Raw genomic sequence first — 27,174 nt, 5'->3', positions numbered from 1 at the left:
TGGTTGCTAAAAGAGACCAATGGAACAAATTTGCTTTCAAAGGTCTGGTATCCGTTTCCTCCTCCTTCTGAATTTGTCTAATTTAGACAGTGTCTTTTGCCATGGTTTCTCTGTACTGTCAAATCAAGTATTTGACCCAAGAGGAGAATGGGGAGTGGAAGGATGGAGGGTAGTCGCAGGCTAGCATCATGTCTGTTTATGACTTTCTGAAGTGCTGTGTTGGGGTCCCCTGTTGTTGAAGGCCTGCCTCTGTTTTTATAACAGGAATCAGACCCATATACCCGCTAAGCCAGAAACTGTTAAACACTAGAAATAATCCTCCCAACAACCCTAAAGTTGGCAGTTATCCCTGAGGAGACCAAAGGTCAAAGAAGTGAACTCATCTGACCTGTGTCACAAAACTAGTCAGTGAAGAAAATAGGATTTGATGCCATGTATTTCATACTCCTGTATTTAGGTGGAGAATTTGGTCCTCAGCTCTGGCTTCTTAAGGTACAACCTCTGTCATTCCCCCTCCCCTCCATGAGGAAATTGGGCTCAGGGACACTAGTTGACACTAACTCAATCCTTTGGAGACTGATTAACGACCCCAGAACAACATTTCACAGAGGGAGATAGACACCCCTTTCCAATAAACAGAGTATCTGTTGACCAGGGCCCCTCCTGTCGGTCAGGGTGCTTAGTGAGATTGGATAACCTCGAGGCGTCTCATAGCCAGACATTAAGGCCTGAAGAATTAAACACACCCTGTAGCCCCGGTTGGCTAGATATCTGCCAAGTATAATCTACTCTGAACAGTGCGAGATAAATGTTGGTGAAGCCTCTTTCCAAAGTCATCATTTTCTGGACTCCAGGCAACTCGGGGGAGGTGACTCCTCTTTTATTTACATTATCTTTAGTTGTTACACTTCCCAGGATGACTGGATCTCTTAGATCCCTCAGCCTGAGGGGATTTTAGCTGTCATCACAACTCTGAGCATTGGATAGAATCCATTAGAATTTACAAACCATTATTCAGGGTGTGTCACTTTTGTAATCCCAAACCTAATTCTTCGGGTATAGATTTTTTTTCTTGTTTGCTCTTTTATTTCGTGGGGGTGCGTCATTAGGTTTTTAAATTTATTTTTCACCTTTTTTTGGAGGGGGGGTGTTGGTGGAGTGGTCATTAGGTTGATTGATTGACTGATTTTTAAAGTGGTGATACTGGGGATTGAACCCAGGTCTTGGTGCATGCTAAGCATATATTCTAGCACTGAGCTATACCCTCCTCCACTTTGGGTGTTGATTTTTTGAGGAGATTTTTGTGTCTAAATTCTGAAAAAGTAACTGCAGAATTTGTAACCTTTATTCTCTCAAGCTTGGTAGCATTTAGGATCTCCTCTACTTGAAGACTTTGATAGATATGATGAAAAGTAGCTACATAGCTCAAATTCATCACCTATGACAGTCGTTCATTTATTTACATTTTATAGTTAACAACAAAATGGGCAGACCGTGCAAGTGTTTTATGCACCTTTCTGGATATGTGACATTTTCACACACAACGACCAAATAGAGAGGAAGAACTTCTCTTTAGATCCTAACCTGTCCAAGTCTCACAGAGATAATGGATGGAATGATTTCAGGAGAAATGAACATTTGATTCTTTCATCAGGCCTTAATAGTCTTTTTCTTCTCCTGCTCTAAAAGGAATGGGTTCATCCTACTCACCAGAGTAGGTTTCTCTGCATCAAAAAGCATTGTACACAACATTATAAACTGACTATACTTGACTTAAAAAAATAATTAAAAAAAGAAATGAACATGTATTCTTAATATCTGGCTATCCCAGTAAAATAAGTAAAATTAAAAAAAAAAAAAAACTTTGTAAAGGAGACATTTGCACCGAAACAGACCTGAAATTCCCAAGTGACAGATTTTCAATTAGGAATGCTTACTCCAAGGCTGAAGAGGGTCACCAGTTAGCAATGGGATATGGTGTGCTGCATGAGCCACAGGGGACCCTGGGGTCTCTTTCTAAATTGGCCATTTTTAGCCTTGCGCAAGTTACCTTTGTGAATTGCTTGTGAAACTGAAATGAGATAATGTGTTTGAAAGTGTTTTGAACACTATAAAATTCCATGTACAACTGTAAGTTGTTATTTCAGAGCAAAGCAGTGAACAGTCTGTGAAAAAGGAATCAATTGAAAGCAATTAGTGCATATACTTTTTCAAGCACCAAACATTAAGTGCTGATTTTTTAAACTTTATTTATTTATGGATTTATTTTACAATATCATTTTTAAATTGGAGTATAGTTGATGTACAATATTATATTACAAGTATACAATATAGTGATTCATAATTTCTAAAGGTTATGCTCCATTTATAGTTATTATAAAATATTGTACAATACGTCCTTGTAGCTTATTTTATATCTGATAGCTTGTACCTCTTGATCCTCCACCTCCATCTTGCCCCTCCTCCTTCCCTCTCCCCGCTGGTTCCTTCTCTACATCTGTGAGTCTTGTTTCTTTTCTGTTGTATTCACTAGTTTGTTGTATTTTTGGGGGGTTCCACATGTAAGTGATATCTTACAGTATTTGTCTTTCTTTGTCTGACTTATTTCACTTAGCATAATGCCCTCCAAGTCTATCCATGCTGTACACCAGAAACTAGTACAACATTTTATTTTATTTTTTTTTAGTACAACATTTTAAATCACCTGTTAAGTGCTCATTTTTACTGAGCATGTGCCAGGTAGGGTTGTAAATGTATTAGTTCTATTAACTCATCTAATCTTCACAGGACTCCAATAAGGTAGATATTACCATCTCCATTTTACAGATGAGAAACACTGAAGCATAGAAAAGTTAAGCACATTGCCCAAGGTAATATAACTAGGAAATATACCCAGGTAATACGTTTAATAAGTGATGAGGTGAGGCTGGGATGCAAATCTGGGCAGCATGAATCCAGAGCCCAGACTCCACTGCTGGCAGCATAATCCTTATTAACTGAATTGGTAGCAGGTCTAAGACATGTGTTACACATGTCTCAAAAGGTTAAATGTTATGAGTCTTGAAAGGTTAAAATTGTGATGAGTAAAGACACTCTCTAAGAAAAATGAGTATCCTTTAAGGAATTGGAGCTGATCCTCTTCCAATGCCTAGTCTTCATAGTTTGGGGTCCTAATTTACTTAGATAAGAGTGTGTGGCCCTTAAACATGCATGTAAAGTCATCCCTTACCCGCTTCCTCAGCAAAATGGCGGTAATGGAATTGGTTAATCTTTTAAGATCAAGTAGGGTTGAAAATAGTCAAATGAGGGTGTAGAGGAAAAGCCTTGTAAAGCAAAATGTCAGAAAAGTATTTTACGCTGAAAGCTATAATAAAAATCAGTAATCAGTTAATATAATTCTAGTAATTTTACTCTTTTTAAAAATTCACCTGCTAATGGTGCTTGAATCTGATTCTTTTCCCTTTTTTTTTTTCGTAAAAACAAAAAAACAAAAACATAACTGCCAGAGTCATCCTATGATACGTCTGGCAGCATCTTTTCTTCATCAGCATCAATTGGTAGATTTTTGTCTGATTTGTCTGGTTTCTCCTTTATTCGTTTTATTTATTTTATTTTTCCATTTATATCTTCTGGTGGCTTAATTTTGTACTTCAACTCAGATGATATAAATGTTTATTTATATGTTACAAGAGAGAAGGGAAACAGCTGAGGGAATGAAAAATGAAAACCTTCCCTTCCTTCAGGCACTAATAAGGCAATGCCTTAGTTGTTTAATAATTTTTTTTATTGTGAAAGTAACATATGACAATGGAAAAGTAGGAAGTACAGAGAAACATTAAGTAAGCCAGAAATATGAAACATGTTCTTACTTAAATAGAAAACCGAGCAGAATAATTTTAACTTAAGATTGATTCATAAACATGTTTGATTTCAGACTGAAATATAAACATGTAACAAAAAAAATTCTTCAATATTTAAATCTACAGCTTTCAATGTGTGTGTATCAAGGATATGTGTCATAGTTTACTTAACAATTCACTATCACTTGTTAATTATGATGCCTCCAGTTTTTAAATAAGTAAATAACATCACAATGAATTTCTTTTTGCATATCTTAAGAGAGATAAATACCCAAAAGTGGAATTATTGACTCAAAAAATACAAACATTTTAAAGTTTTTTACATATCTTGCCAAATTGCTTCTTTTAAAGGATAAATTAATATTTACTTGCAGCAAAAGTGTACATAGGAGCTTTTTTTCCGCATGTTGGATGTTTTCATGTTAAAATGTTTGCCAGTTTATTTATCGTTTGCCATTGTTTCCATTTAACATCTCTTCCATATATGTCTAGCTAATGCTATGTCATTTTTCTATAAATGGAACATACTTTGCATGTTTATTGATTAGGTTTTCTTCCTGATTTCTAATCAAATTTTATGAGCCCCTTGATTCAAATTTGTGGCAGAAATGTGTAAGTACATAGTTTGTATTTATTTTGATTATATCCTCATAATATTCTTTAAAATTAGTCTATTGCCTCTAAGCTTAGAATGTCATTCCTCACCTATGTAACCACTGAAAAAAATTAAGACCTACTATGTACTAACATAAAGTGATGTCCAAGTTACACTGTTAAGAGAAAAAAAGTAGTGCCCTGCAAAACATGTTTAATTATGATCCCATCTCTCCCACTCCCTCCCCCCGGCCCTCCATACACACACACATTTATTTATTCACTGATTGCTTTTGAATCTCTCTTTTGTGGCAGAGATATGGAATTGAACAAAACAGACAAAATCTGAGACCTTATGGAACTAAGTTTATTGGAAAGGCCAACAAATTTTATTGTTTTTGGGGGGGGAGGGGCGGGGTAGGTAATTAGGTTTATTCATTTTTAGAGGAGGTGCTGAGGATTGAACCCAGGACCTCATGCATGCTAAGCATGCACTCTACCACTTGAGCTATACTCTCCCCCCCAACAATTTTTAAAAACCCAGCAAATGATAAATACAATGTCAGGTAGTGATAAGTGCTATTGACAGAAGTAGAGCAGGGTAAGAGGTGGAGAGTGACTGGGGCTCTGACACCTTCCTGAAGTAGCATTAGATCAGAAAGTATTGAATGAAGCAGCTAGTGTAATATTTTATATAAGCATATGGATAGAAAAATACCAAAGCTCTGTATTCCCCTTCTCAGTAAATATTACTGGTGGCTCTTCTGTCACCCAGACAAAGCATCCTACCCTAGAATTCTCCCTTATTCCCTGTAACTAGTTAATCATCACATTTTTGCCACCTATATACTTCTCAAAATCTATTTTCTACTTGCCATTGTCATCTCTTAGGCCCTTGTCACTTTTTGTTCTTTTCCACTTTTTGAAAAAGATACATTAATTCATTTTTATGTGCCAAATAATGCACAACTGAAATATATAACCCACAGAAGCTAACTTGGTGGGGCTTCCACTGGTCAAATCAGGGATACTATGAGCATGAGAATGTATGTTGATAGTAATGGACTGTCAAATAGGAATCCACGAGTTCACACCGATTAGATAGAGAATTTTAAAAAATGAGAAAGGAGAAAAAATCTTCCTTATAGTAGAATTGCAGTTAATAAATGTAGAAAGAATGATGGAATTAGGAAAATCACAATTTGTTAGCCACCATAACAAAAATTGATTTGGCCAAAAATGATCAGTGGCTGCTATGACTGGCAGGTGAAAGTATGATGAAAAATGGGATATGTACATACTTTCAAAGTACCGCCTCACATAAGATACTTATTCATTACAAAGGGAAAATCATATAGTGGAGAATCTGTCAGACCTGGCATTAACCACATGATGGGAGCATCAGCATTAATAGGACACATGACATCACATGTCTCCACATGATGCATTGAGGACAGAATAGTACTTCTCTGGTATTTTTGCCAAAAATGCATAACCTAGCTCTAATATAAGTTAACAACAGAGGTTACCACATTCAGGGGCATTCTTCAAAATAATTGTCTTGTACTCCTTAAAAATGTTAAGGTCACGAAAGAGAAAAAGACTGAGAAATGACTTTAGACTACAGAAGACTAAGGTGAACATATGATAACTAAATGCGTTTGTAATCTTGAATTGTATTGTGGACTGGAAGACTTTTTTTTTCCTTTTGCTATAAAGGATCCATTAATTGAACAATTGATGAAATTTGAGTGTCTACTATAGAATATAGTATTGTATAAATGTTAATTCCTGATTATGATAATTGTATTGTGGATATAGAATAAAATGTCCTTGTCTTTTAAGAAATATACACTGAAGTGTTGAGGGGTAGAGGGACATCGTGTCCAAAAAAAGTTTCAACTAGAGCCTCTTCTAGATGCTTTTTAATGGATAGAGGGCACATGGCAATCTACTAGTTGTTTGATAGAGTATCCACAATGACCACTCACAGGTTTCTTTGAAACTACTGGATTTGTTCATTCAGTAGCCACCATTGAGTGTCAATGTATCAAGCACATTACTAGGCACAGGATGAGGCAAAAACAATTGAAATGTGTCCTCAGGGAATTGACAGCCTATGGGAGATAAGCCAGAGAGAGAATTAATGAAAGTGATAAAAAATGTAGTAAATACTAGCATTTGAGGAATGTGGGTGATGGGAATTCATTTACTATTTTTGCAACTTTTCAGGACCTATGAAATTATTTCAAAATAAAAAAAGTTTAAAATGTATTGTAAAAACTATTAGAAAGATAAAAAGAAAAAAACAGTAAAAGAAGATAATTTCACAAACTGGAGTTTTCTAGACAACTTTCAAAACTTGTACCTCTAGGTGGGGAGGATATAGCTCAAGTGGCAGAGTGCATGCTTAGCACGAGGTCCTGGGTTCAATCCCCAGTACCTTCTCTAAAAATAAATAAACTTAATTACCTCCTCTGCCCCCCCCCCCAAAAATTAAAAACAAAACAAAAACTTGTACATCAATTAGGCCTCAAAGAAAGAGCTCAACAAATTCCACAAAGCACAGAAATGTATGTGCCCCACTGACAGACTACGAGCACTAAAATAAGTAAAAATACAGAGTTTAAATTTAAAAATCCAAACTACTTAGACAATCTCAATCAACTCTCTCTACACCATAACTGAATCAAAGAACAAATACTATACTTCCAAACTATTTAGAATGCAGCAGTAGTGAATAAAACCTATAGGATGTGGCCTGAACTATAGGCCAGGGAAAATCCACAATCTAAAAACTATTATTAGTCATCAAGAAAGAATAAAAATATGCAAATCATATACTATTCTAGAAGGGAGGGCAAAAACATAAAAATATGAGGGGGTTTGAAGGGATAAATTGGGAAATTGAAAATTGCATCTCTTGGGGAATGATGGAAATGTTAGCTATCTTGATTGTGGTAGTGGTTTCATGGGTGGATACATCTATCAAAATTTATCAGATTGTACATTTGAAATACATGTAGTTTACTGTACGGGAATCATACCACAATAAAGGTGTTAAAAAAAATACTAGAAGCCCATGAGGGAGACTGTGGTGCCTTCCCTCTGTGCGCTCACATGGGTCAGTTAGCCAAGGAACGGAGCAGTTTAGGGAGTACTTTCAGTGGGCCGGTACCAAGTGCTGGTTGGAGAGGCTAACAAGAGTATCCCTTTTGGAACTTACAGGGTGTGTGTGTATGAGAGGGGAAATGCCAGATATTAAGTTATGCATTCAAAAATTCAGTGAATGTTATCAAGAGGCACAAACTGTTCATCAGTATCCCTAGTGGAACATCACTTAACAGTACCCTCTGTTGTCACTGCCTCCCTACTGTCTCTCTCTGGCTCTGCCTCTTTTTCTCTGTCTCTGTCCCTTTTTGTTTTTCTCTTTTTTTTCTTGCTTGCTTTCTCCCTCTCACTCCCCATTACCTGAAGACACTCTGTTTCAATTATTTTTGCCTCATCCTGAGCCTGGTGTTCTGCCTGATACTTTGGTGCTCAGTGGTGGCTACTGAATGAATAAATGAATGTACAAATGAATGCATGAATCCCATAAGTTATTATTAACTGGACACTCTGCCAGACCACCTGCTGGTTACCATTTGAGTTATACCATTTATAAAAAAAAAAACATCTAGAAAAGAACCTAGGAACTATATAATATACAGCCTAGACAAGCTAGTAGACTATTTAAGCAGTACTAGGTTAATTGAAATTCTATGAAGGGTAGTTGTGTAAGAAAAATATCATACCTAACTTGCCTTTAGAGTGCTTGAGTGAGATATTTCTGTTGCTTGAGGAAATCAGCAGATACAGGTTACTTTGGCTTTTCACAGACTTTGGATAAAGGTTCACGTCCAAGGCCCACATTGGGGTGGGAATGTGTAGTGTCAAAGGAAAAGCTGAGGTGTTTAAGAGAAAAAGTGGTAAGAAAAGAAGTGGAAGTGATAGGTAAGCACTAAATTAGGTATGACTTGTAGGCCACCGTAAGGATTTGGGATTGTATTGTGTTGCCTTTGGAGGGTTTTGAGAATGGCATCTGATTTGTAAAGGATCTGGTTGCTGTGGGAATAGAACATTGTAAAATAAGAGTGGAACATCAAGACGGAGTAGAAGGCTGTGGCAGTAGGTGATGGTGGCCTGGACAACGATAATATCACTAATAGTGATGAGCAGTGTTTAATCCAGAATAAGTGTTGAAGGTGGTGGGAACAGAACTTTACTGATGATCTGCTGTGTGGTGTGAGAAAAAGAGAGTCAAGGCTGACTTAAAAAGCTTTGGCTTGAGCCTCTGAATGAATACATTTGTACTGGTCTTCCTGCCTTACTGTCTGTTGGGGAGTGGTTGTTTCATGGAGGCTATCTTTGAAGGGCAGGCAGATTAGTTAGGAGGATCCTCTAGTCCTTGTGGGAAGATGAAAGGGGCCTGGACCTGGGCAGAGGCTCTAAGTGTGGAGAGGCTTTCAGAGGGACAGACCTGAGAGACATTTAGGAAGTAAAAATCACTCACAGGATTTGGGGACTGACGGAAATGTTAGCTATCTTGATTGTGGTCGTGGTTTCATAGGTGTATACATCTATCAAAATTCATCAAATTGTACATTTGAAATATGTGTAGTTTACTATACAGGAATCATATCACAATAAAGGTGTTAAAAAATCACTATGTAGGAAAATAGTTTGGGGTTTTTCAATAAAATTGAAGATAATTGGATCCTTTTCCCAATAACTCCACCTATTGTTATATATCCTAGAGTGGAAGTTGCCTGAAGCCTGCTTTACATAGCCCAAGAGCTCAGAATATTTCTTTTACATTTTTATAGGATTTAAAAAAGATGGGTTGAGTAGGATACTGTAACAGAGACCATTTATGGCCCTCAAAACCTAAAAGATTTACTCTGGTCCTTTACAGTGTAAGTTGGCCAACCCATGGTATAGATCGGTGGTTTTAAAAATGTGGTTCCTAGAGCAGCAGCAGCAGCAGCATCACCTGGGAACTTGTTAGAAATGCAGATTCTTGGGCCTCAAACAGGCTTGCTGGATTAGAAACTCTGGGAACTGGGCCCAGCAATCTGTGTTTTAACAAGCTCTCCAGGTGATTCTGATGCATATTAATTTCTGAGAATTGCCACTCTAGAGGAATTTTTGCACCTGGTGAGGAGTAACAGTGTGTTGCATAAGAGTTTCAAACTGAAAACTGTATAAGTGTCACTCAACCGAAGAGATAAATGAGTTATGGCAATTAATACAATGAGAGCATTCTATAGCTTGTGGTTAAGGGCATGGAGTGTGAAGGCAGACCACTTGTGTTTGAATCCCAACTCCACCAGAATAGTAGCTGTGTGACCTTGGGCAAGTTACCTGATCTCTCTAAGCCTCAGTTTCCTCAGGTGTAAAATGGGCATAAAAATAGTGACAACTTTATAGGGTTATTGTGAGCATTAAACAAAGTAGAAGAGTGGTCAGCATTAAACAAAGTAGAAGAGTGGTCAGTACATAAGTATGAGATTTGAAGGGCGATCTGCATGTAACATACTATGATGCTTTAAGGAAAAACGTGTTAAAGTTCACTTCATAAAAGTGAGTCTGCCCAGATATTTTGGACATAACAAAATATTAAGCAACCTAAGGTGAAAGCAGTGTAGATTTTGGAGGTTCAGATGTTGGCATGGCCCTATAAACCTCAGTTTTCACATGTGAAAAAAACCTTGAAATTACTCTAATAGGATTGTGAAGAAAACTGGTGAAACGTATATGCCCGCATTTTGTTTGGTATATGGGCATTTAATAAATGTGTTCCCTGCCTTTCATTTCTTTCACCAATTTCCTCAGCCCTTCCTTGCAAAATTTCTCAGCTGTCTTGACAGTCTCAAAGAAACATTGCCAGAACTAAGGTGCAAAGTGGCTCCCTTGACTGTAAGATTTGGCTTTTTCCATGAATCAAGGTCATGCGAGTCAGTGTCTAGTGTTTTCCCAGCTACGCCCCCGGGGCCAAGTCCTAGATCTAGGACAGGGCTGTAATCCTGGTATCTCCTGGGATTTTAGACTTTTCGCTGCCTTAGTATGTAGAATGCTTAGTTTGTATTTAGCAACACCTAAACACTGAACGAGCACACAAAGAAAGACTTTTTTCTTTCCCTGCGAAGGCCACGTTGTATTTTTCTCTACTTCCCAGTACTTAGGACCCAGTAATTCCCGTAATATATATTGCGTTGAGCTTGTTTGTATGATTTAACCTCGGTGGAGCTTAAAAACCTCCGTTTCCTAGGCAGAGTTTAGGGTGCAATCAGCCGAAACCACTGGCTGCATTTTATGCATTCATGTGTAGAGCAGCAACCTGCAGGTACGTAGCTCAGAGAGAAAAATCACTAAACTCCCTCCCTCTTCACATTAATAATCAAAGGGGAGCAGAAATATCGGTCTCCACACGACAGCGCAGTAGGCACAGCGCTGCAGCAACCCTGTTCCTGCTGGGGCGCGATCTCGAAGGCCGGCGAGAGAACCTCGGGGCCGGAGAAAGGCAGCCTCCTTGTGACGTCAAATCAGCGGACTCTCGCCCCGGCTCCAGGCCGGTTCCGGTTCCCCGGCTTTCCGGGCGGCGAGAGGACGTGTGCGCGGCGGCGTTCTGCGCGTGCTCCGCAGAGGGACGCGAGAAGGTTGGGTCCGGCTCGCGGAGGAGATGCGTGATTGGCTGAAGCTGTGCTGGGGGGTTCCCCAGCCCTTTCGGCAGGGGTAAAACAATAAGAGGGGGCGGCGGCAAAGGGGGCGGGACGTCCGTGTTCCTTGTCGCTCGCCGCAGTGCCTGGCGCCAGGGAAGAGGTGGTTGTAAGGGGAACGAGCTCTCGCGGCTCTCTGGCTTCCGAGGTTTTAGGTTTGTCGGAGGGAGGGGGTGGCAAGCGAGAAGAACCCGCTGCAGCCGGTCCTCGGCGACTCTCCCGCTGACCTCCGCGCGACGTACCCGCCGCCGCTGTTGGTTGGAGGTGTGTACGGGGGCCGGGAAGGGCGGTCGGTGTGGTGGTCGGAAGGGGACATTCCCATCGCGCGCCGCGGCTCGAGGCAACCGTCCTGTGCGTGAGCCCCAGTGTCGGAGGTGCTGCGGCAGAGAGAGACATTGTTCTTGCCGGCTACCTACTCTGTTGTCTCTGCGTGAGAGAAGCCAACCCTTTCTCTCAGGTGAGGGATGGGTGGTTACCGGCGCGCGTCGTGCGGACGGAGGGCTCCGGGGGCACAGGTGGGGCCGGGGTTGGTTGGGGACGAGGTGGCGAGGTGGGAAAGGGGACACAGCGGTTCCCAAAGGCACGCTGAGAGAGGCTTGGGACGGGACGTGGGGGAGTGGGCTTTCCGGAGGGGATGTTTTCTGAATGGGAGCCCACCAGCCTGGTCTCCGACTCTTATTCCCGGTTCCCCGGGAGCGGGGAGGCAGTCGCCGCCCCGCCCGTGGGGGAGGGGAAAAGAGGCTGTGTCGGCGGAGGCAGAAGCGACGCAGATGCGAAAGTAGCGGCCTCCGGGCACCATTTCTGTGCACCGAAACAGAATCCGGGTTTGAAGGCAGCCGTCGCTTTGCTTACCCAGTACCTGATGTTCCGCTGTTCTTGACCCCCCTGGGGTTTATCCCGAAAGAGTTCAGAAACCCGGGCTATATATAACGTACGCTTTCTCCGTGACCTTTTTTTATGCAGGCGATCTCTTACTGACCCAGGAATAGAAGAGTGTTTGAATGCTTTGGGGAATGGGTTTCGACCTCTTCTTCCACCTCTTCTTTGGGGGTGTGGGGATGATAGCAAGGGGAGGAACGTAAGCGTCCCTAGATTGTGTTGATTTTGGTAGTCGAATAAGATCAAATTTTACTTGCATCTCTGAAGACAGATGTCTTAAGATGGCCTTGTGCCGCTTTGAGGCAAATATAGACTTGCATCTAGTTTTCCGCATAGATCAATTTTTATTCCCCAAAGTATACCTAATTTCTTAACAGGTTTTTTTGGTTTGTTTTTTTTTGTTTTTGTTTTTGTTTTTGTTTTTGTTTTTTGTATGGGAGGTACCGTTCGTTCCTCTGTTAAAATACAAACAAAAACACGTGCACCGAAGCGGGAATAATACAGCAAAGTTGTTTTCTCTTTGCCTCCGTATGATTGTGATATAAACTTGTGTTAAAATACTGGTTTTTAGGTTCAAAACTTCACACCTTGTGCTACCTTTCCGAATGTTAGCATTGCATGTACCTGGATCTATGAACCATTAACTGCAGTTAGGGAGCCCCGTATGCTAGAGGGGAAGACGATGAGAATTCCTTGTCTAGCTCCATATTTGGCAATTAATATAGCCTTAAGCATGTGAACAAAGTTTATAAGTAAACACTTGCTCCTGTTAGTATCTAGTGGTCCTTTGGATGCCCCAAATTTCCGATCTCAGAAAATAGACGGTATAATTAGTTTGAACCTCTTAGAACTGAATTATGTGTTTTTCTGGTGATACTGCCTTCTCGTTTTATTAAATTTATAGGATTAGTCATGTGTTTCCTTGTGTTATGACTTAATCTCTAGAGGCTGTTTAGTTCTGGAAGATTATCAAGGAATTGTAGGGAGGATAAGGACTTCAAATGGATTGCTTACTGTCTAAGAGGTGGTATAGTTTAGGTTGTTGAATATTGGAGGTTGAAATGTTGGTCAGTGGTGAACAAGGAGCAAGAGTGGAAAGAACCAGAATGTGGGGTGGATGGGGACCTGAAATGAAAGGAAGGTAAAGGAGACAAGTCTTTAATAATTGGTGATAGTCGAATTGAGTGTTTAGTTAGTAGGTGAGCAGTTGAATGGTCAGCAGATAAACTCCTGAATTTGAATAGTATTGATTGGGACTATTAGTAGTAAGAAATATTCATTATCTATATTTCACTTACGAGAGATTAAAAAATGAAAATTTCAGTTATTGGTTACTGAAAATCTATAAATACCAACAGTATCTTTAGATTAACAGCTTCCTTGTCCTAAACAGTTATTGCATTGATTATCCATTATCAAGGTTGAAAATTCTTTCCTAACTTGTTTTAAATAAGACTTTTCCAACATATTTTAAAACTGGGTATGAAGGTGAGAAGTGACCCCTTTTCCAGGCTGGTTTTGATAGGTATAAACTTAAGGATTGTTTCTGAACTTAAATTCAGTAGGATTTAATTGACGGACTCCACTGGGACACATTTAAGAGCTGATAGAACAAATACGTTCTATCTCTCGGAACACTGGATTGGCTTCAGAAGCCAGAATCAGCTTTTTTGATTGCTAATTTTTATCTTGTAATTTCTAGATAGATTACCTATGTTGACATACCATCATGGGTATGTAGGGATGACTCCCTTGGATTTCCTATTATGTTACGGTCCTCTGCCTTTTAGATCCTCCCAACAGTATCAAATAAGCTAACAGTTGGGCTTAAAATTTTTTTTATATTCTTACATCCCTGGCAGTTCTTCAAAAGCAGTTTGTTCTTAAACAGGTATAATGAAAACATCACTAGAGGCAGGAGACTTGATTTCAAATCCTCTCTCACAACTACTGAGAGACCTTGAATTTTTTTCCTTAGGCTTTCAAAATACCAGTTTCCTTTTCTGTAAATAAAGCAAATACCTACCTATATCAAGGAGATAAAGGAATGTGTAGGTTACTTGTTAAACTTTAAAGCAGAATATAAATACATGCTTTTGTTTTTGTGGGGTGGCATTTCCATTTCTTTAATGCTTGGTCACTTTTAATAGCTTCTGAACTTCAAAACTTGCCTCCTTACCTTTGGAGACTGAGGAAAGGAAAGATTTAATCTGCAACTACCTTTTATCGTTTATTTCTATGAGTGGTTCTTAGGTCTTATTTGTGATGCTTTCATTCTCTGGTGTGCCACAACACATTGAAGGTCACTACTCTAAATAGATAAATGCATTGTTGTTTTGATTGGTAAGGTAATTTTAAACAAAGACCATCTGGAATTTCTGTAAGTACCGGTTTTAATATGCGGTTAGCTGTTGAGAATGGGTATAGTCCATGGCTCAGTGAGAAAGTGCCTGGGTCTGACTAATGTGAGCCCAGCCATGAGTGAGGGGCTCTAGAGAGGAGGGGGAAGTAAGCATCCAATAGTAGAGATGAACTGTGTCCTAGCACAGATACAGTCTTTGGTAATAACATAGTTTCTGGTAAGGAGACCTGCATCCTGTTACTGGAGATCTTACTCTTTTTATAAAAAGCAAGATAAAGTAGTGCATGTAACTTTACAGTACTGAAAAGTTATTTTTGTAGATTTTTAAAATTTTTCAAAATGTCATTTTCTTTTGATTTCTTGACTTTTAAAAATAAGACTTCTTAGCAGTTAATTGACTACTTAGCAGTTTTCATTTTGGATGTTTTCTCCAAGCACTGAAATAGCCCCAAAGTGTGACAGGAAATTTCATGTCAGTAATTTGCAATAAGTGAAAATTTTTTCCACCCTAGAACTGCCTGAGTATCAAAGATGCTGCAGTTCTCAGCATTCGTTATAGATGGTGCTCAGAATATTCCAGGCTCCTGGAAGAGTGAATTTTTGATTATGTGTTTTTGATGCTTACGTGTAGTGGTGGTGGTTGCAGCCAGTTTAAGGTTGTTTAAGGTTAACAGTTTAATATAATTAGATTTTTTGATCATACATAGATCTAGCCATTTTATTACTGAATAGAGAATGGAGATGCCATTTCAGAGATCCCTAAAGTTAGAAAGAATTGATGGAGTACAAAATTATTTCACTTGGATAACCTTGTCTTTTCTATTGTAATCTGCTCTGATAATTATTTTGCTGTAGTAAATCTAAGAACTTAATTTCATTTTCTTGTCCAAGTGATTACATTGCCTTTACATTATTGAAATCCTACGTTAGTTGCAAATTTTATACACTTTCAAATTTTTTTCTATGGTTTTTATAGTCTTTGGCAATATTTTAATGACTGCATATGAACTGATTTTACAGTTGGGGTTCAGTGTATTATATTTTTGTTTCCAAGACTATTAATTTAATACCATATTAGAAAAAATAGTACTTTATCAGGCAGACATATCAACTATTTTTTAAGTTGCCTCTTGGAAACATTAAAGTTCAAGACTGCACCTTAGGATCTAAGCAGGAAGTTTTTCATTATTATTCTTTCACTATATAACTGCTCATTTTATTTTTTGTGTGTTTTGTGGAGGGGTGGTAATTAGGTATATTTATTTATTTTTAGAGGAGGTACTGGGAATTGAACCCAGGATCTCCTGCATGCTGTGCATGCTAAGCATGCACTCTACCACTGAGCTATATATATATACACCCTGCCCTGTCTGCTCATTTGAAATTCCAGCATGGTATCTTTACTAATCTGTTCCCTTCATCTCCACCTCCTCAGTTTTATCTTCAATTAGTTGGTAATATTTAAGCACACTCAGACTTGAACCATAAATTGTCACTAATGTAGGCATAACATCAGAAATTACTTTTTCTTTTGCTAGTAGTGCTGAACGCATTTTCACACTTTTGGTCTTTATTTCTAGAGCCGTATTTTCTAACCAGTGACATGTATCTATTAGTTGGTTATGAGAAACTAAATGAAAATTTAGAAATATGTTTTAAAATTAGAAAGTTAATACATAACTCTTTGTGATAGCCAGTATAGTAAGTAGCTTACCAGTGGCATTATGAGTTGGTATGTAGCTTTTTTCCCCTAGATCCATAACACTTACTGTCTTGTATATTTGTTTTTGTGTCGTGCCTTTTTTCCAAAGACGAGATTTACAGCGTTCTAGAATTTGGTTATTACTTAGCTTTTGTGGATAATATTTTTTGTCTATGTTTGTAACCTTACTGTTTTTCCCTGTTTTTAATGAATGCATAATCTTTGTGTTTTATAGCTGTGCCATAGTTTATTTAATAATTTCCTGCTTGATGGATATTTAGACTTTGATTTTGTGTGTGTGTGTAAATGAACAACCTTGAATATATCTTTGGCAATTGTGCATGTATTTCTTTGTAATATATCTTAGAAGTGGGATTACTGTTTATGTGTGTTCATTTTTAATTAATTTGATTAAAACTGCAAAATGACATCTCTAAAAGGTTGTAACTATTCATAGTTCTACCAGTACTGTATGTGAAAGAGCTTGTTTTCCCCACATCTTTAAAAATACTGAATATTAACAGTCATTCTCAATTTTGTTAATCTAATAGGTGAATGAGGGGGAAGGGTATAGCTCAAGTGGTAGCGCTCATGCTCAGCACCCAGGAGGTCTGGGGTTCAATCCCTAGTACCTCCTCCAAGCGGAAATCATTGAAGAAACCTAATTACCTCCCCCTCATTTAAAAAAAAAAGCCAAATAATTGGTGAATAAATCGCATATTTTGAACTGTTGCATATTTAAAATATTTGTTTGTTTGTTTGTGGTAGAGGGGGTAATTAGGTCTACTTACTTATTTTTTGGAGAAGGTACTGGGGATTGAACACAGGACCTCATGCATACTAAGCGTGCACTTTACTACTTGAACTATACCCTCTCCCGTTGAACTGTTGAGTATTGTCAATTTCAAGTTACCTTACAAATGCTTGATATGTGGTAGATGGATGTAATGAAGCATAATTGTATTGCTGAATTTTAAAAATTGAGGGATAATTTACAATTGATAAAAACCAGTGTTTTCATTTGTATGACTTTGGACAGACACATACAGTCATGAAACCATCACTACAATCAAAATATATTTCCATTACCCCAGAAATGTGCTCATGTTCCTTTACAGTATTTCTCTTATGCTTCCAGCCCTATAGTTTTGTATTTTATAGACTGACATATCAATAGAATCATCTAGCATTAACTTTAGGTAATACTTCGGAAACTCATTCATGTTATTGCATGTATCAATAAGTGCTTTTTATTGCTGAGTAGTATTTGAATATTTGGATTTACCACAGTTTGTTTATTCACCTGGCTAATAGTCATTTTGTTGTTTTCAGATTTTGAGAGTTTATTAATAAAGTGGAAACAACATACAGGTCTTTGGACATATATGCATTATTTCTTTTGGGTAAATATGTAGGTTTGGGATTGCTGGGTAATATGGGGCACATATGTTTAATTTTATGAGAAACTTCCATATTGTTTTCCAAATGACTGTACCATTTTTTTGTTCCTACCAACTTTTCCCATCTTTGCAAGCACTTAGTATTTTCAGATTTTAATGTTGGCCATTATTAAAGGTATAAGTGGTATGTCATCGTGGTTTTAATTTGCAGGTTTCTAATGATTAGTGATGTTGAACATCTTTTCATCTTTATTTGCCACCTGTGTATCTTGGTGTGGAGTATGTATTCAAATCTTTTGCTCATTTAAAAATTACATTTCTTGTTTTATTCTTAAGTTAGGAGAGGTCTATCTTCTGGATACAAGCCCTGTATTAAATATGTAGTATACAAATATTTTTGACTGGCTTGTCTTTTCATTTTCTTAATGATAACTTTAAATAAGCAGAAACTTTACATTTTACTAAGTCTAATTTGTCAGGTTTTTTAAATTGTTCTTATTGTGCTTACCTAAAATCTTTACTTACCTAACTTTACAAAGGTTTTTTTCTTGTGTTTTTTTCTCAAAGCCTAGAGTTTGGTTTTATGTCTAGGCCTGTGGTCCTTTGTGTGTGTGTGTGTGGTCCATTTTAAGGTAATTTTTGTATATGGTGCAAAGTATGAGTGAAACTTCCTATTTTAAATAAGAACCTGTTAGCATTCCCCCATAGCAGCTTTTTTCCACCAAGTTTTAATGAGATATAATTGACATATAGCACGGTGTAAGTTTGTATACAGCATAATGATTTGATTTACATCATGAAATGTTATTATCACAGTTAAGTTTTTGAAAGTCCAGCATCTCATTCAGATACAAAATTAAAGAAATAGAAAAAAATTTATTTGTGATGAGAGCTCTTAGGATTTACACAAGTCTTCATATGTAACATACAGCCAGTGTTTATAATATTTATCATGTTGTGTAGTACATCCCTCATAGTAGCTTTTGTTATTCATTAACTATTGAAACATCTTTGTATTTTGGTAGGTTGCTTCTCTTAAGTGGTCTTCAGTATCACAGATTTGTTCAAGGTTTTTTAATCCTATTATGTGCAAAGTAATGGTAGATGATACAGAGAGTGTCTTGAGCATCTCCTGGAAGCATAACACTGCCAGGCTGTGCTCAGCATTAATGTAAAGGAGTCTTTCAGATAGGAGAGGGATGTGCCTGTGCACATGCACATGTACTACTAGGACTAAGTGCATTAATAAAAGAGATAAAGAAGATATATGCAATACTAAGAGGAAGAAATGATTAATCCTGCCTGAGGGACCTAGCTAAAGAAAGCTAGGTAAAATTGGAATAAGTCTTTGTGTAGGTTTTTGGAAAGCGCATGGGGGAGCATTTGGTGGTGTTGAGAAAGACAGTCATCTACAAATTCTTTTCCCTTTCAGCTCTGGCTTGGAATATTCACTTCTTCATTTTCTGCATGTCAGATTTCTGCTCCTGTTCCAGTTCAAGCAGAACATTCTTTGTAGTAGGGCTATCTAGCATTTATCACATTAGATAATTGTGTTGAGGAATTCTGTCTCCCACTGACTGAACTTTGATTTCTTTGGAGCAGCAGATCAAGTCTATCATGTTCACCATTGTCTTCCCTTGAATAGCTTCTGGCGCTTACAGGGTGGATATCCAACGAATGTTGAATGAATTTGTGTTGTCCCCCTATTTACCTAGTCTATTGAGTGAAGTAAGACAGCAGCCTAGAGAATGAAAATTGCAGGTTCAGGGAATGATAATGATGGTAAATGGTATAATATTCTTAAGAGCATAGAGTTTGTTTATAGAGAGGTGAGAAGTACAGTGGAAGATAAATTTGAAATGTTGGTTAGGGTCTTGTATGTGAGACAGGATTTCTATGGAAGGCTTTAAACTTCAGACTGAAAGCAGGTGTTTGGATTTGACTGTATACAGTGTATATAGCTACACATGTTGCAGAAGTTTGGAAGACTTGAGGAAGAACTGAAAGGGTCTGAATTCAGTTGGAACAGAAGGGCTGGGACAAATTCCAAGAGATTTTTGTCCAGATTTCACAGTTTGTAGCTTAAAGAGGGAAAGTCACTTAGGACTGAGCTTTCAAGTAAAGAAGTTAGTAGGTAGCACCATGTAAAGAAAGAAGGAAACTGCTGTTTCTGTATGGGAGAGGGTACATATATTGGGTTACCTACGAGGTCATGTATGGGTATTCAGCAAGTGGTTAAAAGTGTAAAATTTGAGTTTATGGCAGAGACTACATATAAATTTAGGTAGGTAGGAGAGCTAAAGCCATTTGACTGTCTGAATTGCCATGTTAGAAGACAACCTCGAGGACTTCTGCATTTTGATGAAAAGGAAAGTTGCCTCATGGTAGAAATCTAGAAGCATTAAGAGAAGGTGACCAACAGTAGTAATGCAGACAGGTAGAAGACTGAGGTCACTGGATTTTTGAGAAGAATTGTGAGTTTCCAGAGAATGTTATCCAAGGGAGAGCTCAGATAATAGTGTTTGAAAAGGGAGTAGAGAATGGAAAGACAGAGACAGATGCACAATTAGTAATTTAGGTCAGAATATGATTGATAAAATGCCATGATAAAGGCCCAAATTACTTTGAAAATTCAAGAAGAAGGCAGTTCTACTCAGGAATCAGGAAAGATTTTCAGGGCAACAGTATTTTAGCTGGGCCCAAATAAATGCATGGGGTTTCAGTCATAGATAGGAAGGGATGAAATGAGTACTGAGTAGGAGTCAAAGATTCTGGTTCTTGTTAATAGACTTCTAGAATCCCAGCATTGGAGTAACTTAATCTAACTTCATTGATCATACGATTATTTTACTACATTTCAGCTAAATTATTCAGTCTCTGGAGTAAATACCTGCAGTGAGTGGCAGGTATCATGAAGTAGCTCTACTCTGGTTCTTCTTACAGCATACTGAAACGATATACCTTCCTGTAATTTCCATTCACTGTTCAACCAGCATTTAACTCTTGCCAATTAGCACAGAACTGTCCCCTCATTTTAGACATTACATCCATATTAATGTAGCCTGAGATTATTTGCTTTGGAGGCAACACCATTATACTAGTGATTGATTCACTGAACTTTTAACTAAAAAGCAAACAAACAAAAAACCTTAGGTACTTAACTAAAAGCTGAAGTTTTAGTCAAGAAGGGAAAAGAGGGCAATATACTTTGATAACAGTTTTTAAAAAAATATTTCAAAATTGAGGAAATTTGAGCATGGTATAGGATATGAAATCCACTGTAACTTTCTTTTCTACCTTATTTGTGTGTATGGTGTTACTTTCTTCCTCTCCTCCACTCTTCTCTAAATGGATATTAAGAAATTAAGAAAAGATGGTGACAAGTGATAATAGAGCGACTGCCCATGAGAACTGGAATAGATATGCTTCAGAAATGAGTCTGGGCAAGTGGAAACATTTTAAGATACAGAAATGAGTAAAAGTTAATGAAGATACACAGGGATTGTGGGCAGAGTTAGTGAGTGTAGTAGTTAGGACTCTAAACAGGGAAGCCAGATATGATCATGTTGGTGTCTGGATGAATAAATAGGATTGATATTTTTAAATTACAGGTAAAGAATACATTTTACATCTTGGTATGATAGCAGTCTCCATATATTCAAGTGTTTTGAGGAAAAGTGGGGTTTAATCTTGGGATTTCACTTTCTCTGAAAAGGTGTTAGATGATAATTGCTTTTTGAAGGAGCTAGAGGTTAACAGCCTTCTGTAGATTATTTTTGTATTTAAGTATCCTTTAATCTTGGCTATCTTTGTTGAACTGTGTAGTCTTGGAGGCTTGACCAGAGATCACTTCTCAATTTATAAATTAAGTCAGGACCCAAAAAGGTCATGATTTTTTCATGGCCTTAGGTAGTTAAAACCTTTGTCTCACTTCTATGTTCAGAGGTTTGTTTTGTTTTGATATTTATTTATGTATGTATGTATGTATGTATGTGTGTATGTGTTTGTGTGTGTGTGTGTGTGTGTGTGTGTTTGTATTAATTTTTTAAGAAATAGAAGGACCCAAATCCCAGAAATTGCTTACCTATGACTTGGGTTCTTTGCTATGAATAAATTTCCCTGCTCCAGGGGAGAAAAGGGGAAGATGGCAGTTGTTTGGGCAGAACATACAAATTAACCTCTCATTAAAAAATAGGTAAGTCAGTGAGGTTGCTTTTTAAAAAATTTTCCCCCTCTGTACCTTTACTTTCTGGTTGATATGGTTGGTTTCCATCAATCAGTTATACTTTAGCCCTCTAAATTGAGTCACTTTATAAATCATTTACGTTAAACAAGTAACTGGTCTGTAAGTTATATTTAAGTCAGTATAATTAATTGAAACACCATCCTTTGAGTAACATCTTTATTTCATTTTATCATTCCCTGTGGGAGCCTCCGTGGAACTTTAAAAAAGTGACTGTGTGTAGCATCTTAGGCTGTTTGTTAAGGCTTTTACCAGGTTAGCATTGCCTTAACTCATTGACTATTTGAAGTTCACTTTTTTAAGTTACCTCTTTTGAATAAATAACAATTTATTGAATAATAATCAGGTAAAAATTACCTCTACTGCCTATTGCCCTGTCTCTCTGATCTAAATTGATAATATGGCCATAATACTTTAGTGACTGTATAGGTGGTAGACAATGTGAAGCATCCCTTGAACTTCATTACAGTAACTCTAGTGTATTTTGACCTTTCTTTGATGTTGATGTGTGTAATTGGTACCTTTTTTTTTTTTTTTTACTTTGGTTATATGTAAGTGACAAAAATGGTCTGTGAGTATGTACTTTATAAATGTGATGGGAGATTGGGGTAAATGACAGTCTCACTATAGAAAATCTGGAAGTAGGAAGAATAAAGAAGAAAAAATGAGAATCCCCAAACCCAGAAACAATCTCTAATAGTATTTCTGTCATTTGACAAAACTATTTTGTACATAATTATTTTATTCAGAGGGTAAGTTAGTATCTTCCAACATCTTAACATCAGGTGTTACACAGTATTACTGTGTAATTTCCACTTTTTTTACTTTATAAAATTTACTAGATGAGTCTACTGCTCTTCAACCTTCTTCATCATTCAGAATTAAAACACTATGTTTGGTGGCTTTGTTACTTTAAATGTAGCAAATGAGAGTCCTTTTATGTATTAGGATTTATTAATCCCTACTTTTGGAAGTTTTTGGGTTTTGGGGGGAACTAATGGCATTTGGAATGACAGTATCTGATTCTGTTTTGTGAATTAATTTTTTTTTTTTTAATGAGCTGGTTTAATTGTAGGTGGTACTGAATTCAAGGTAGAACAAAGACTGAAGAGCAGGCTGGTAGGATTCTGGGCTGGGTTTACTCCAATCTCACAGCTAAGGTAGAAGTGAGTGAGAACTGGCTAAGTGAGAACTGAAGAGATGAGCCACCATATGAAAAATTTTTTTTTTTGCAAAATTTATTCTTAAATGTGCCACAGGCTCCAAGACAACACTCCATCAATTCTACCTATAGGTGGCAACAGATGTTAAGGCAGAGAATCCAGATGTTTAAATGGCAATGGAAGTAAGGATCACCATCACCTGAGGCATAAGAACGACTTGCTTTTTGCCAGATTTCTTAATTACACCTGTGGCCAGAGGACCCTTCCCCGTGGCCTTCACTTTTAGCTCCTCCAGCTACTTCTCTTTCTATTTCTGCTTGAAAGCCTTGCGTGCTTCTTGGATTGCTTCAAGGGCCTCTCGCCACTGGCCCTTCTCCAGACCCTGCCACTGGAAGCAGTCAGTTAACTATTTTGAAAGTGAGTGAGGCATTATATAAAAATTTAAACAGATTTTAAAAAAAGACTGAGAATTTCAGGACAGTCACAAAAGGAGAAACAAGGAACCTAGTAGAGTATTATGTAAAAGTTGAATTGGAGTCACTAAAATGTACAGTCTTAGCTATAGGCTCCATTATGGCTGGTGTCTGATTTTTTAATTAAAAACAACATCACCTTTGTAATGATTATGGTGGGCTATCTTTGGCTGTGAAACTTTTTGTTTAAAGGAAACCTGTGTTCAAATTTATTTGTTAATGGGAATTTAAATTACATCCCGATTTGCCCAATAGATACACACACACGTATGTATAAACATGTAACATTCAAAGTTTCTCCAATTCCAGCCTTTTTCTCCAATTCCTAATGTTTTAATTTTTACTGTTTTGGGGGGCCTATAAACACATAAATCATTTACTCTAAATAATGAAAGGCTGTGTTTCTATTTTTATTTTGTACTTGTTTTTCTTGACCTTACCTTTGAGATTTCAGCTTAGAGGTACTTTATTATAGCACCTAACCCATTCTGTTCCCTGTTTGCTTTTTTATATTCCATGACAGAGTATAAACTCCTGAGGGCTAGAGTCTTACCTTGTTCACTGAGATATCCTATTTACTATAAACAGTGCCTGACAAGTAGTTAGACAAATAATTGAAAGAAAGGTTGGAAAGACATACACCAAATGTAAAGAACCATTATCTGGAGTATTGAGGCTATTGCTGGTTTTTAATGGTAATCATTATCATTTCGGAAACAGTGAAATGAATGCCTAGGAGAGAATACAAAGAAGACAAAAGTCAGTACTGTCCATGATGGACGTAATCTCAAAGTCCTGACTTATGTATGCCCTCTCTAGTTTTCAGAAATAAACCATTGGAATCCAAGAACGTAGTAGTTAATGGTCCCCCAAGGAAAAAGATACTGTGAGTGAAAAGATTTTTACATAGTTTGATGCGGTCCTGGACTCCCTTGGGAATGAGAAAGAGAACTCTGCTACTTCCCCCTGTATTGAGGGTTAGGGGGATTAAGAAATAGAGACACAGGGGAGATGGCGAATGTTGGAGATTACAGAGGTTGTTGGGAATTTATTATTTTGCCGTTGTAATTACTTTTTGATAAATGGTATTTTCTTTATTTTCATTTGAATGGCTATGAAAATTTACTTCATGGAATTTAATAAAGATGACTTTTAATAGTTATCATTCTTGTGTTTGCTCCCTTAGCATTTGACATTGTTCAGCAAAGAAATGGTTATGGAGAAGCCCAGTCCGCTGCTTGTAGGGCGGGAGTTTGTGAGGCAATATTATACTTTGCTGAATAAAGCTCCAGAATATTTACACAGGTAAATTTTAATTGGATTATTTAGTATTTTTATTTAGTTTTATTTTCTTGAATATGACTACGTATATTTTGTCTTTGCTGTTTCTTCATGTCCTGACAGTGTCTTTGCAAACCACATCCAATATTTTAGCAATCTGGGTTAAAAACAGACTCTGGAGCCAGTCTAGGTTCATGTATTAGCTGCCTCATTTAATAGGTATGTAACCTTTGGGGAGTTAATTTAACCACTTCTGAACTTCAGTTTGCTCTTTCAGGTAATACCATTTACTCCTGAGGTCGTTGGGGGCAGTTAAATGAATCAATATATGCAATTCACTGAGAACATTGCTTGGCATAGAGGAAGTCATATGTTTTATTACAATAAGATCTGGGTTCTCTTTATGAAAAACTTAACTTTCATAACCTTAATTTAGGAATATATTAATTCTAATTGCTTTAGGTAATACCAGAGAAACACTAATTTATCATGTACTTAAGAGCAGTATAAAAATATTAATGAGAAATTAGATGCTGAAATACTATTGATGTTTTTTACTTGATCTCTGAATTATTTTAATTAATTTAAATGTAAACTTTTAATCTAAGACTTTGGAATTAGTAATCATTTGGAACTCTTGAGTAGAATGTTGCACAGTATCTGATACCCAAACAAACCTAGATAACTTGAGTTTTTGTATCTAAAAGGAAATAGGTCAATTACTACAGCATCAGTAATTAGAATCTATTTTGAATTATCTCATTATTCCACTTAACAAAATACAGATGTGTTAAGAATTAGATGAGACTAGCTAATGATTGTATATTTAGTGTGCCAGACACACTAAGACTTCCGTGTCATTACACACTTAATCCTCACAACAACCCTATGGAGAAGTTGCTGTTGTTCTGCTTTATAACCAAAGAAACTGAACTTAAAGACCATAAGTCTCAAGATTACACAAGTAATGAGTGACCGAGCCAGACCTGGGAACTAGGTCTGTTTGACACCAGAACTCTACTGCCTCAGACTTCTCTTCACAACTGAATGTTAATCATTATCAATGGATTTACAGGTTTTATGGCAGGAATTCTTCCTATGTTCATGGTGGAGTAGATGCTAGTGGAAAGCCCCAGGAGGCTGTTTATGGCCAAAATGTGAGTATCAATTTCATATACATTTTAGATTATTTTTATTTTATTAAGTTAAGATAAGTGGTTTGGGAAAGAACCTTCTTGTGCCCGTGGATTTCTTCTTGAATGTGATCAATTAACTGTACTAGAATTTATGTTGCAGTTGTTGAATGTGCTTTGAGTTCTTACAAACATCCATTTTTTACAAAACAGTATTACATTGGGGTGATACAAAGGAGAAGATGGGACATTTTTATATTCTTGGTGTATTTTGTACATGAAATAGTTGACAGTGTATTAAGTTTACACAAATGTAGGCTAAACGTTGTGTTACAGGAATGCATAGAAGCGTATCTTCTTTATGACTTTGTAGAGGATGTGGGACTTATACAGGCTTTGGCCTTAACCAAATAAGAGGAAATTGAAAGTAGAAGAAATGGCCTCAGCAGACACACAGTAAAGTGAAATTAGGTGTGACTTCAAGGAGTAGTCAACACAGCTTATGTGAATGACTAAATACTTAATACAGAACAGTGGCAGAAAGCTGTATAATAGGAGACAGCCATCATGATTTCTTATAAAGAGAGGTGACATGTTGAAACTAGTGGTTTTAGGAACATTGGTCTGGCAGTAATGCACAACATGGTAGAATGGGTTCAGATGAGGCAGAGATATTAAGTAGGTAGTATTCTAATATTGTGAGGAAATCAGTGAAAGTCTGTAGTGTTGTACAGGTAATGCATGTAACAAATTTGTATTTCCTCCCCACATTCTTTTCCTAATAAAGGATATACACCACAAAGTATTGTCTCTGAACTTCAGTGAATGTCATACTAAAATTCGTCATGTGGATGCTCATGCAACCTTGAGTGATGGAGTAGTTGTCCAGGTCATGGGTTTGCTATCCAACAGTGGACAGCCAGAGAGGAAGTTTATGCAAACATTTGTTCTGGCTCCTGAAGTAAGTTTTCATTTCAGTTAATTTTCATTTATGTGATTTTATTTTGCTGCTGCTAATTGCTTCAAGTGTCCGAAGAGTTTCTTTTTACAGGTATAAATATGCATGTAGCCATTTTTGAGAAATCTATTTTGGATCTGTTGATTAAGTGAGATCCTGATACAAATGTGTAAATAGATGATTAAGATTACAGAAACAATATAAAAAGCATATATTTAATAAATAACATACTAAACAATGGAAAAATTCCATTTGTTAGTTGATCCTAGTTCTCTTCTGTTGAGTAACCATTTCTTGAGTTTTGATAGTCTTTGAATGATCTTCTGTAGTTTATATTATCATATAGCATGGTCAAATTTTGTAAGTTA

General features: G+C 37.2%; 1 protein-coding gene across 6 annotated transcripts in view; it reads left to right on the top strand.

Annotated features, from left to right (window-relative positions):
• The window catches only part of G3BP2 (G3BP stress granule assembly factor 2), a 73,653-nt gene that overhangs the window by 31,381 nt on the left and 15,098 nt on the right, over positions 1 to 27,174 (top strand). For 3 of the 6 annotated variants that reach the window (XM_031470820.2, XM_031470864.2, XM_010982981.3), the window contains exons 1-4: positions 11,260 to 11,476; positions 24,621 to 24,739; positions 25,791 to 25,872; positions 26,636 to 26,809. In XM_031470820.2, coding sequence (XP_031326680.1) covers positions 24,645 to 24,739; positions 25,791 to 25,872; positions 26,636 to 26,809 — 351 coding nt within the window. In that variant the 5' untranslated portion in view covers positions 11,260 to 11,476; positions 24,621 to 24,644. Of the gene's footprint in view, positions 1 to 11,259; positions 11,477 to 11,498; positions 11,670 to 24,620; positions 24,740 to 25,790; positions 25,873 to 26,635; positions 26,810 to 27,174 lie in introns of those variants that run through there. The other 3 variants (XM_031470856.2, XM_031470842.2, XM_031470847.2) reach the window with 2 other exon arrangements.

The sequence above is a fragment of the Camelus dromedarius genome, chromosome 1 (assembly GCF_036321535.1).
Source record: "Camelus dromedarius isolate mCamDro1 chromosome 1, mCamDro1.pat, whole genome shotgun sequence".
NCBI lineage: Eukaryota > Metazoa > Chordata > Mammalia > Artiodactyla > Camelidae > Camelus > Camelus dromedarius.
This window is presented reverse-complemented; position numbering and strand designations above follow the sequence as displayed.